We start from the raw sequence: 12916 nt of genomic DNA on the forward strand, positions 1-12916 counted from the left end.
TTCCATATTTTGTTCTCAAAACATTCAATTATTACGCTCACAATTATATCTGAAGCTTTCATCTTTTGAAGTTCATCCTCCATTATCTGTTTCTCTTCTGCTAGCTTTCGGAAGTCCTGTTGTATCTTCTGTAATTTCTAAATACACACCAAGAAAAGTTTGAGAGGAATTAATAGTGTTGTGTGTGTGTCCCCAAACACTTTTTTTTTTTGGCTTGCAGCCATTTTAGCCTAATAGCAGGGCATCTACTGTTAGGTTTTGGCAGCCATTTCAATGGTCCCTGCTTCCAAGAAGTGGAAGTGAAACTTCTGAAAAGGCTTCCAGCTATTTAAACCTAATTTTGCTGGAATTCTAAACATAAAAGATCATCTCTTTGCTTGACTCCAATAATGGAAAACATGCTTAAGGTCTGGGATAAGTTACGGTTGAAATTATTATTGGACATCTCTGCACATGCCACTTTTCTTAACCAATGTTCGTTTAAACCTGGACAGGATCCTGGGATTTACTTGATTTGGAGATCAGTTAATCTGACTAGATTGAGTCCAGAAAGATAAACTGTTATCTAAAGATCAAACTGAAGCACAAATAAACTGTGCTATCTCATGGTTTAAATATTATCAACTATATTATTTATTGACCTCCACACCAATAAAAGCAGCATTGTCATGCACATTATAACTATTTGAACAAACCCATAAAGCACAATCTGGTTCATTAACAGGTCTTCTGCCTCATATATATCATTTATTCAATTCAATTCCAACACTTTCCCCTGCTTCTTCCCACATGCAAAATAAATGGACTCAAGATTGTCAATCTAGATTGAATCCAGATGATTGGCCTAGTGCTTGGAGGGCTCCTAGTAATTTATCTCCTATTTTCTCTATACATTATCAATATTTTAAATTGGCTCATAGATGGTACTTATCATTGCGTCTTCTTCAGAAAATATATAAAACTAGTTCTGATAAATGTAGTTATGTCGATGTTCTTCTGACTTTTTGCATAATTGGCGGGTGTGTTCTAAAATTTATGCTTTTTGGGACCTACTTATTTCCCAAATAGAACAGAATTCAGGGGTGCATCAAGATAATATACCTGAAATGGGTTTTTTTTTAGAATATTGGCCTGCCCTACAACTAGATAAAATAGATTCTGAAAAGCTGGCACTACCTGGCTCTCTATTATTTTATCCATAGGGGGGTGTCTCTTTACATTGTATATATTGACCACTGAGGAAGCCACTAGGGACTGAAACACATATGGTCCTTGTGTTGATTGTAAATCATCAAATGTATATGAGTAACTATGGTTTACATATTTTATGCAGTCTGACATTCAAACAATGTTTTAAAATTCATTTGTGGTATGTAATTTTATATTAAATGTTATTCATTTTATGAATGGTATATAGGCAGAATGACCTTCTTTTCCACTGTTTAGATTTGGGTTGAGTTTTTTTCCCCTTCCCTCTTTCTTTGTTCTTTGTTAAATGGCTGCAAGCCATTTCAGTGGTCCATTTCATTTGCTCCTTGACTCCAAGCAGGGGAAAGCAAACCCACCACTGAACATAAGAGAAGCCATCTTGGATCAGGCCAATGGCCCATGCAGTCCAACACTCTGTGTCACACAGTGGCCTATATACACACACACACACACATATTGTGGCTAATAGCCACTGATAGACCTCCCCTATTGAAGCTGTCTATGCTTGTAGCCACCACCACCTCCTGTGGCAGTGAATTCCACATGTTAATCACCCTTTGAGTGAAGAAGTACTTCCTTTTATCCGTTTTAACCTGACTGCTCAGCAATTTCATTGAATGCCCACGAGTTCTTATATTGTGAGAAAGGGAGAAAAGGACTTCTTTCTCTACTTTCTCCATCCCATGCATTATCTTGTAAACCTCTATCATGTCACCCCACAGTCGACGTTTCTCCAAGCTAAAGAGCCCCAAGCGTTTTAACCTTTCTTCATAGGGAAAGTTTTCCAACCCTTTAATCATTCTAGTTGCCCTTTTCTGGACTTTTTCGAATGCTATAATATCCTTTTTGAGGTGCGGTGACTAGAATTGCACACAGTATTCCAAATGAGACCGCACCATCAATTTATACAGGGGCATTATGATACTGGCTGATTTGTTTTCAATTCCCTTCCTAATAATTCCCAGCATGGCGTTGGCCTTTTTTATCGCAATCGCACACTGTCTTGACATTTTCAGTGAGTTATTTACCACAACCCCAAGATCTCTTTCTCTTGGTAAGTCTCTGCCAGTTCACACCCCATCAACTTGTATTTGTAGCTGGGATTCTTGGCCCCAATGTGCATTACTTTGCACTCGACCACACTGAACCTCATCTGCCACGCTGACGCCCACTCACCCAGCCTCAACAGATCCCTTTGGAGTTGCCTCACAATCCTCTCTGGTTCTCACCACCCTGAACAATTTAGAGTCATCTGCAAACTTGGCCACTTCACTGCTCACTCCCAACTCCAAATCATTTATGAATAAGTTAAAGAGCATGAGACCCAGTACTGAGCCCTGCGGCACCCCCCCTGCTTACCGTCCTCCACTGCAAAGACTGCCCATTTATACTCACTCTTTGCTTCCTATTAATTAGCCAGTTTTTGATCCACAAGAGGACCTGTCCTTTTACTTCATGACTCTCGAGCTTTCTAAGGAGCCTTTGATGAGGAACTTTATCAAAAGCTTTCTGGAAGTCAAGGTAAACAACATCTATTGGGTCCCCTTTGTCCACATGTTTGTTCACCCCCTCAAAGAAATGTAACTGGTTAGTGAGGCAAGATCTTCCCTTACAGAACCCATGCTGAGTCTTCCTCAATAACCCGTGTTCATCAATGTGCCTACTCATTCTGTCCTTGATAATGGTTTCTACCAACTTTCCCGGTATTGAAGTCAGACTGACTGGCCTGTAATTTCCCGGATCTCCTCTGGAACCCTTTTTAAAGATGGGGGCGACATTTGCTACTTTCCAGTCCTCAGGAACGAAGGCAGATTTCAATAAAAGATTACATATTTTTGTCAGAAGAGCAACAAGTTCAACTTTGAGTTCTTTCGGAACTCTTGGATGTATGCCATCCGGACCTGGTGACTTATTAATTTTTAATTTGTCTATCAGTTGTAGGACCTCCTCTCTTGTCACCTCAATCTGACTCAGGTCATTCAACACCCCTTCCAAAATTAGTGGTTCTGGAGCAGGCAAACACTTCTCATCTTCCACAGTGAAGACGGAGGCAAAAAATGCATTCAGCTTCTCAGCCATTTTCCTGTCCTCCTTCAGTAATCCTTTTACCCCTTGGTCATCCAAGGGCCCCACTGCCTCCCTGGCTGGTTTCCTGCTTCTAATATATTTGAAGAAATGGCTTGCAGCCATTTCAGCCTAACAGCAGGGCAGATGCAACCATCAGCTGCTATGTTTAAATGGCTGCAAGCCATTTCAGTGATCTGTTTCACTTCCTCCTCCATGGCTTGCAGTCTTCTCACTCTAACAGTGGGCCAGGTGCACCCACCCACTGTTAGGTTTATCACTTGCATGATATAATACCCTGTTGGAATGCAGCACGCACACACAGTGCAAAGATCCTTAATGCACTGTGCTATGGATAGGGCTTCATAGGTCAGTGTTCACCATGGCCCACACATGTGCTCATGCGTACACCATTCCAAAGTTTGTTCTGAATTTTTATTTGGACTTTGGGGGAATACCTAGAATGCCATTCAGAGCAGAGCAAGGAGTAGCAATAGTGGGAGAAACAAATCAGCATCCCTACTGAATGCATAGAAGTGCTTTCCACACATGACCAAGGCTTGAAAGAGAGTCTGTGGCTCATGCGCTTTGCATGTAAAAGCTTCCCTCCATCTCCAGTTAAAAGAATCATATAGTAAGTTATATGAAAACCCTTTTCTTTTGAGATCCTAGATAGCCACTGCCATTGAATACGCCTGAACCTGATAGATCAATCAATCTGGTTCAGTAGAAGGCAGCTTCATGTGTGTTAATGTAATTTTCAAAAACCACCCCTGCATAGAAAGCATAATTCCAACAGTGGACTTATACAATTATTTGGTCTTATACAAGCAGACCAAATTACATGCAAGGGTATGCTGCATTCGCTGAGGCTAACAGTGTAAACAGTCAATGATTAACAAAACATATCTCAATACCCAGGGCCAGCACACCCAGTAGGTGACCTTAGGCCGTTACCTACGGCGGCAGCCTGCGGAGGTGCCAAATTGGGCATCTCCACGTGACTTGTGGCGGTGAGGGCAGGGTAGTACAGCACCACCCAGCCCCATTTGGCTCCCTCACTGGCATGGCAGCAGCAGCCAAGGGAGGAGGCTCCAGGAGCCACCACACAGGAGGAGGGGGCAGCAGCAGCAAGGCCTCAGCCTGACTTTGCCCATGGGTGGGGGGGGGGAGGAAGGAAGGAAGGAAATCGGGGTGGGGGGCTGTCAGCAAAGGGGGAGGCTGATGGGGTGGGGGGGCCTTGCTTAAGGCACCAAAAAGCCTGGCACTGGCCCTGTCAATACCATAAAGCAGATCAGGAAAATGTTTGTAAAGCAGAAAAGGGCTCACATCATAGCGGAAACAAATATATTACAAATTGAATTTTTAATTTCAGATTATAACAAAGCAGGGTATACACACTTGAACATTGTGTAGAAAAATACGAAATCTCTACCATCTCTTCCTGACCGAAATAGCCTGGTGGGTATTACTTTCCATTTGGGGGGCTTGATGTGCAAAATGAAGCAAAATTAACCCTCCTCATTGGGGAAAACAGTCCTAATCCAAATCAGATCTCTGAAAAACTTTTAAATTGAGTTTCCACAGAGAACTTGCAGCTGTTATACAACCTCAAATTCTTGTGGCAATCACACTGTAAATATAATATGTTGTTTGGACCTTACTCTGGAGGAAGGCTTTGCACTTAGCTGGTCAGAATGGTAGGATATAGCCATTATTTCCTTCGAACACCCTTTAAAAACTCCCCACACAAAAAAAAAAAACAAAAAAAACAAGAAACAACAAGGTTACTGTCTTCTTTCTACCATTGTACCCTAGCAGCACAAGGGTACAATGCAAGGAAGTATAGCTGCAAGGAAGTAAGTAGGTTCAACTTTGAGAAGACAACTGTTGAGATGTCTCAGCATTTTCACATTACTTCTCCTTTCCAAGGAAAAGTTTCATGGGATATCCTTCACAGCGCTGAGCTTTGGAGAAGCTGACAGAAGAACAAATGGGACTCCTTTCCCTAATGCTTTCTCTGGGACTCCATATGCTAGATGGCAACTTTCTCAGTGTCACTCCTGCACAAAGAAAAGTGTCAAGAAATTTCCCTTATAGAAGTACTGATTCATGGAGGTACCGGTAGAGGAAGGATCAGAGTTCCTTCTCCTGTTACTCTAATAAGCCAGTCTGGACAGAAACAAAGAGGATCATGGTACATCAAGTTCTAATTAATAACTTTAAAATATAAATGTATGTTTTAAAGTTAATAATTAGAATATGAAGTGCTTTCATCCTAGTTAATTAACTCCAAAGGGGGCGTAAATCCTTAAAGAAATGTGGCTGGAATAGAAATCAGGATCAGGGAATAGGTGCACAACAGTTCCAATCATCCACTCCAAACTGCCCTCCCCATTAAAATCTTTAATAAAGTCCTTTCAACTGCAAAGCCAGATAAATGCAAAGGATGAAGGAAAAGGGGATCTCTCTCCATCACCCAACAGCTCTTTGAGGATTACTCAATTGTTCAGATCTATTTCAGAAACAGAGAGCTATAGGACAAAGGGCATTCATATATAATTACTCATGTGAATTGGGGAGGGGGGTTAAACACAAAATGGAATATGTGGGTGAAGAGAGCCAAACTCTGTTCTCTTCCCCCACTTTTTTGTATTCTCTACCCCTCAGTAATTTTAAACACATTTTCTCTCTAGACCTCCCAATTTGGTATCACAGCTGGAAAACTGGGTTTATCTTCCCTCATCCACATGCTCTAGTCTGAGTTAAAAGACAGATATACCACCATCACCAGGTACAGATAAATAAGAAAATGCACACATATACACACATCAAGTCTTGTTTGGAGGACTACAGTATACTGAGGAGCTTTGTAAAAATTTTCAGTTTTATTGTAGCTCTTTCAAACTCCCCTTTATTATATTAAAAATAAAACATTTTAGCCATATTTTCTATTATTGGTTTTTGTATCAAATGCCTGTTCTGAACATTTGCAAAAGCTTAAATAATTAAACCATACTTACACCTTCAAGGACATCTTGTTCATTTGTAACTCTAAAAAAAAAAGATTTTAAAAAGAATTCGTAGTTTGCATTTTATAACTTATTTAAAATTTTAAACAAAAGGAAAGCTGCATGAAAAGCAAACTATTATAAATTTATATCATGTGAAATGAGAGAAAAGCATGTTCACACTGATTTCTGTGTGCACATCAGAGATTCATGTCACAATTATAAGTTCTGAGATGTGGTCCTAAGGACACTGCAGAGATCTTGTGTGGTGTAGTGGTTAGAGCATCAGACTAGAATCTCAAAGGTCCAGATCCAAATCCCCATTCTGCCATGGGAGCTGGCTGGGTGGTCCTGGTGGTTTCCAATGGGGACAGGAGTGTATAATCCCTGTTGCTGGTGCTATTGCCATCACCACAGAGTAGCAATGAGCCTTCCACATGGCAGATTTCCTCACAATTTTCCTGCTCTCAGTTTTCCAGCAGCAGCTATGTCCCCTCATTCAGGCAACAGGGGCTTTTTCAGTTAAAAAAGAATTGGTAAGTGAATATATAGCAATATAACATTATAACAGAATGTATGACATGTTCTCTGAATCTGTTACAGAACAATGCTCTTCCTGATATACCTTCCCAAAAGAAGGGCCTAAGCACTTTTTTCTTAATGGAAGCTGAGAATTCAGAAAACCTGTTATACATATTGTTATAATATTTAATCAATATAACAATGTGCAATTGCTGGGGGATAAATTGCTGCCATTTGGGTAGAAAAACCTGAACTTTCAGTCTCAAATGTCAGCCATTCAAGTTTTATTGCAATCTTTCCAAAAACCTTTCAGCAAAACAGGATGAGAGAGATCAAAGAAAAGCTGGTGAAAGTCTAGAAAGCGGGGGAAGGGGAACCTGTTTCCCAACAGCATTGAATCCAAAGCAGATAAGCAGTATGGAACTGGTCTTTGGCCTAGTCACAACTCTCAGCCTAACCTACCACACAGAACTGTTGCAAGAGTAAAGGACAGCAATGCAAACTGCTTTTGATCCCCAATGAGGAGAAAGAGAGAATAAATTTAGTAAATAAATATACTTTTCTGGGAGTAAGTCCTATTGAATAATCTATTTAAGACTGCTTTCCCTGTTGTTCAGAGACAGCTCAACAGAGAATGACAGAACTAAAGAACTAAAAGCCTCAGTAAACAACATATAAAAATTCTAAGCTAATACCAAAAACTTAATCAGCTTGGAGCTGACTGGATAACTATGGGGAGGATGTCCATAAGCAAGATCCCACCACCAAACAGACCCCGCTCTTGTTGCCACTGTTTTTAAACCCAGACAGCAGTAGCACATGGGACAAAGCCTAACTTCATGATACATGTGATGCAGAGTCAGGTAAAAAGATAAAGGTAGTCCCCTGTGCAAGCACCAGTCATTACCAACTCTGGGGTGACGTCGCATCATGTTTTCATGGCAGACTTTTTATGGGGTGGTTTGCCATTGCCTTCCCCAGTCAGGTAAGAGCCCCCTAACCTGCAGTCATACATGTGGCAAGGGGACTCAAATGATCCCAGGTCAAGTGAACCAGATAGCAAGGCAAACAGACCCCTTACAGCAGCTTTTTCTGCTCAAGTAAATCACACAGGACTGAGGACTAAAGTCCCTCCTCCCTCTGCACCATGCTCCAAAGCAAGGTCAGGCCCCAGATTGCTATTGTATTATTATTTATTTTGCATTTATCTTGTAGGCTTATATTCCGCCCTTTCCCGTAAACAGGCTCAAGGCGGATCACAGCATATAATAATAACAATAAAAACCTACAGATAAAAGTTAAAACACCATATTAAAATTAAACAGTAAAAACAATAAATAAAATGTACCATCAGTGGAAAGGATACAGCAGATCAAGTAACCAGTTATAGGCCCACATTAAATGATGGTAAGATGAGACCCCTGTCATTACAAAGGATGATCTTAATAGCCAAGCAAGTTCATATTGGACAGAAAAACTTCAGGGAATAAAAAAAGCCTTCTGCCTTCCCACAAAACTATGTAATTCACTCATTAGTCCCTGGGCTACTAGAGCAGAGAGTTTTGCAAGGTGACAGGAATCAACTGGCCTCTGTTTGAGTCCCTTCAACTAAGCTAATGACTTCTAATTATTGGCTTAAGGGTCTAGCATACTCATACAGGCTGATCTCCCAAATCAATCAACTTTGGTCAGTTAATCAGTGAAAGTATTCTTTGTGGTGTCCTCTCTCTGGGTCCGATTTTTTTTACAAGCATTTTGGGGACAGAGGCATTGAGTACCACCAACAATAAAGTAATCTCAAGGAAAATAGAGAATAAGGTTTAGAGGAAACTTTGAGTTCAATGCCTCCACCCCCAACAAATAGTTCATTGCAGGGTGGGTTGTAGCAGGAACTCCTTTGCATATTGAGCCACACACCCATGATGTAGCCAATCCTCCAAGGCCCTGTACTAAGAGCCTTGTAAGCTCTTGGAGGATTGGCTACATCAGGAGATGGGTCCTAATATGCAAAGGAGTTCCTGCTACAAAAAAAGCCCTGGTTCATTGGAAAATGAAGGAGAGCAAAGTAATAAAAATGTAGTCGTCTTCTGTTTTTCAACAAATGCTTGTGAGGTTCTATTTGTAAGGTTACTTACTGCCTGGAGAAGAATGTCCTGTACCTTTAACAGAGGCCCTTTTTGCAATCACAACTTACTGCAAAGAATCCAAACAATCAAGCATTTAAACTTGTCTTCAGATTTCTGTCCCTGCCATCCGAACCAGTCTTACACCATCTGTTGTATTTAATCTGCAGTTACCAAAAACCCCCACACACACTTTTCTAAATCGGGGTGGAATGTCACTTGTGACATTCGGTGGGCACTGTCCAATTTTTTTAAATTTATGCAGCTGCCCCATCACATCTGCGTAGTAATGTCCAGCAAGCAGCTTCCATTTAAATCCTCATTGTTCATGGTTTGCACATGCCTTTTAGCATTAGTACACTGAATGATAGGGAACAGAAAGGAACAGGCAAAGAAGGAAAACTCACTGTTGAAACTGACCAGACTGGCCCAGAAATTGACAAGGAGTTGAGAAACCTAGTTTTCCGTATTGTGGAGCACTAGGGGAGAGGACAGCTCTGCTATGTGTGTGTGTGCATGTTGAGTGTCTCTGCCTTTGGAGAGGCAAAGGTGCTACTTGATTGTCAGAAACTTCCAATTACCAGAAACCAGCCCCCCTTCCTGTACACACAACTACTTTCTCCCTCCTTGGTCTCTCACTTCCTCCTCCTTTTTAAGCACCCTGCCTATTCTCTCAACTCTTCCCTGATCTGAAAAGCAGAAGCATGAAAGCCAGGCTAAAGATTTCTCCTTTAAGGTTCAGAGGATGGTGTCATCCTGACTTATAATGAGTGTCTGCAGAGGGGGAGGTTTGGATTCCTCCCCCTTTCCGCAGGGCAGAGGGAGAAGGCAGTACAGAGCTGAACAGCCTCCCAACGGCACAGTGATGCCAATGGCTACCTGCAAGTTCAGGTGTGTGCTGCCTTTTCCTGCTGGCTGGTTTAACTTGGTGGGCTCCTTGGCAGGCTCTGTTGAGCTGTTGGATTTAAAGTGGGCTGCCTAGCAGAGCCCTAACCAATCCTGCATGGAGAAATTACAGCTTGGTGAGAGCAAGTTTGGTGTACTAGTTAAGAGCACAGACTCTAATCTGGGAGAACTGGGTTTGATTCCCCACTCCCTCACATGCTGCTGCTGATGCAGCCTTGGGTAAATCACAATTCTCTCAGAGCTGTTCCCTCAAGAGCAGTTTTTGGGAGAGCTCTCTCAACCTCAGCTACCTCACAGGGTGTCTGTTGTGGAGAAGGGAAGAGATTGTAAGCCACTCTGAGTGAAGATTGGGGGGGGGGGTATAAATCCATTCTCTTTTCTTCTTCTAAAGCATATTTTCTGTTTCTTATATTTCACACTGGGAGCCAGTGTGGTGCTGTGGTTAGTGTCAAACAAGGACTTGTATAGTCTGGGTTCAAATACCCAATATGCCATGAACATGGAGCAGTCACTCTCTTCAGCATCATCTGTTTTACAGGACTGTTGTGCAGATATAGTGTGGAAGAATGAACTACTTGTGCTTTCTTTAGATTCTTAGCAGAAGGAAGGCATAAAAACGTCAGATAGTTATGGCTCATAAAACCATCTCCACATGCATACTCTTCCCATGTGTGAATTGATTTGTAGGGTGCACAGCGGATCATTGTTGTCCTCTGCAAGCCCCACCCAACACAAATGTACAGGCACTCAGCATACCATACCATTACATGGAATGGGTCTATGCACACATCCATTGTCCCCATCCAGCCCTCCCTAATCTGTGCAGTGAAGAATCATGAACTTGGTGGGAACAAATTGGAGAGGGATATGGGAGGCATCCATAATGGCCTGGTTTTATACTCATGAGCAAATGGACTGAAGGGAAGAGAAAGTAACTGTTACGCCCTAGGAAAACCCTCCAGGTGTAAGCACTGTGTCCATGTGAGAATAGATAATATAACTAATACATGTTATAATTTATAACAGTACATTTGTCTGTGTAAAAACCCAACATACAGAATTTTACCTGTGCAGCTTATTTGTTTGCCTTTCAAATATTTTCATTATTTCTACTATGCGGTTGTTCATTGATTCAATGGTTTCTGAACAATAACAAAAAGATAAATTAATTATCAAATAAGTTTTGTTAAGACACCCAGAAATGGACCCCTACCCAGGGAACAGAAAACAATAACAGTTTAAAACATGGTATGGCTTGTATAGGATAAATTTCCACCCCAGCTGCACTTTTTTTGGCAAAATGCATGCAGAATTGACCCTACAACTTTTAGGACAATTTCACCAAAATAAGACACTTAAAATATAAAGATTCAAAAAATAGTTTTCTTATTTCAAATGTCAAATAAAATTATAGTTTTATATGAGAACAGAATGGTATGAATTAGTTTATATGCAGAAAGGGAAGGGGAAACTATTCCAAAGAAACATTACAGCTCATGTTTTCATGTTCCAGGTGTTTGGGTACTGTGAAACACAATTACTCTTGCCACCACAAAAAAAAAGTAGGACATTTTTTACCTGAAGAAACATTTATAATTTGGCTTGGTTTATAAATATATCACCCAGAACAGAAATATATTTTTCAATACCAAGCTTGTACAAATGTTTGTTTTATCTTCTAATTCAGTTTAAAACGAGTGAATGAAAACTAAACATAATCTGGTAACACAAGATAAATGGTTTATAAATCATTTTAGATGCTGAAAAAGTAGATAACAGTGAAGGAGAGCCAGTTTGGTGTAGTGGTTAAGTGTGCGGACTCTTATCTGGGAGAACCGGGTTTGATTCCCCACTCCTCCACTTGCACCTGCTGGCATGGCCTTGGGTCAGCCATAGCTCTGGCAGAGGTAGTCCTTAAAAGGGCAGCTGCTGTGAGAGTCCTCTCAGCCCCACCCACCTCACAGGGTGTCTGTTGTGGGGGAGGAAGGTAAAGGAGATTGTGAGTCACTCTGAGACTCTTCAGAGTGGAGGGCGGGATATAAATCCAATATCATCTTCTTTTATTTCAGATTTTGGAGGCATTCTGCTTTGGCGTAGAGGTTGGGGCATCCATTATCACCCCAAATATTCGTGATAGCATTAGAACAGCTGGCAATAATGATAAAAGAAAACAAAAAGTCTTGTTTTTTAACAATTTATTGATAACATATGGTTACAAATCTTAGGTATAAATTTTTCAATACTAACCCATATGGCATTTCAATCCCCCCTCCCTCCAATGTTGACTTCCCCGAAGCTATAGATTCAAGTTCAATACTAAAGGTACTACTAACTGATCAAAGTTCAATATATTTTTTTCCCCATTAATGCTAAAAAATTGTCCAATGTCTTTTTACATTCCACTCTTTCTCCATATATCCTTTAAATTTTTTCCACTCCTTTTTGAGTATCTCTAAATCATAGTCTCCTGGGGAGAGAACACACAAGGAGTCAACAAGGTACATGACCAGGATATCTCCAAGATACATCAGCATATCTCACTGGGTGCTGGCATGGCAATGGCATGGAACAATACAGGACATGCCAGTGCACCAGGGGCAGACCCAGGGTTATGTCACATTAGCTCCCTAAGCTCCCCCAACCCAGGAACCCTCTCCAAAACCAGATGAAATTTGCACCATGGTGTAGCCCAGACAATGTTGTTGTTCAATCACACAGTCGATTTGGACTCTTTGTGACCTCATGGACCAAGTCACACCAGGCCCTCCTGTCTTCCACCATCCTCCGAAGTCTACTCAAATTTGTGTAAGCTACATCAGTAATGCTGTCCAGCCATCTCATCTTTTGCCATCCCCTTCTTCTTTTGCCTTCTGTCTTTCCCGCATCAGGATCTTCTCCAATGAATGCTCCCTTCTCATTTGGTGGTCAAAGTATTTGAGCTTCAGCAACTGACCTTCCAGGGAACAGTCAGGGTTGATTTCCCTTAGGACTGACTGATTTGATCTTCTTGCACTCAAAGGGACTCTCAAGATTCTTCTCCAGTACCAAAGCTCGAAAGCATCTATTCTTCTGCACTCAGCC

The 12916-nt window shown here is 41.2% G+C and overlaps 1 protein-coding gene across 1 annotated transcript in view; it reads right to left on the reverse strand.

Annotated features, from left to right (window-relative positions):
- CCDC7 (coiled-coil domain containing 7) overlaps nt 1-12916 on the reverse strand; it is a 51770-nt gene that overhangs the window by 15990 nt on the left and 22864 nt on the right. Inside the window, exons 7-9 of the mRNA XM_060248334.1 lie at nt 10902-10977; nt 6297-6327; nt 42-137 (exon numbers count right to left, since the gene is read on the reverse strand). Coding sequence (XP_060104317.1) covers nt 42-137; nt 6297-6327; nt 10902-10977 — 203 coding nt within the window. The remainder of the gene's footprint in view (nt 1-41; nt 138-6296; nt 6328-10901; nt 10978-12916) is intronic.

This window comes from Heteronotia binoei, chromosome 10, assembly GCF_032191835.1.
Source record: "Heteronotia binoei isolate CCM8104 ecotype False Entrance Well chromosome 10, APGP_CSIRO_Hbin_v1, whole genome shotgun sequence".
Lineage (NCBI taxonomy): Eukaryota > Metazoa > Chordata > Lepidosauria > Squamata > Gekkonidae > Heteronotia > Heteronotia binoei.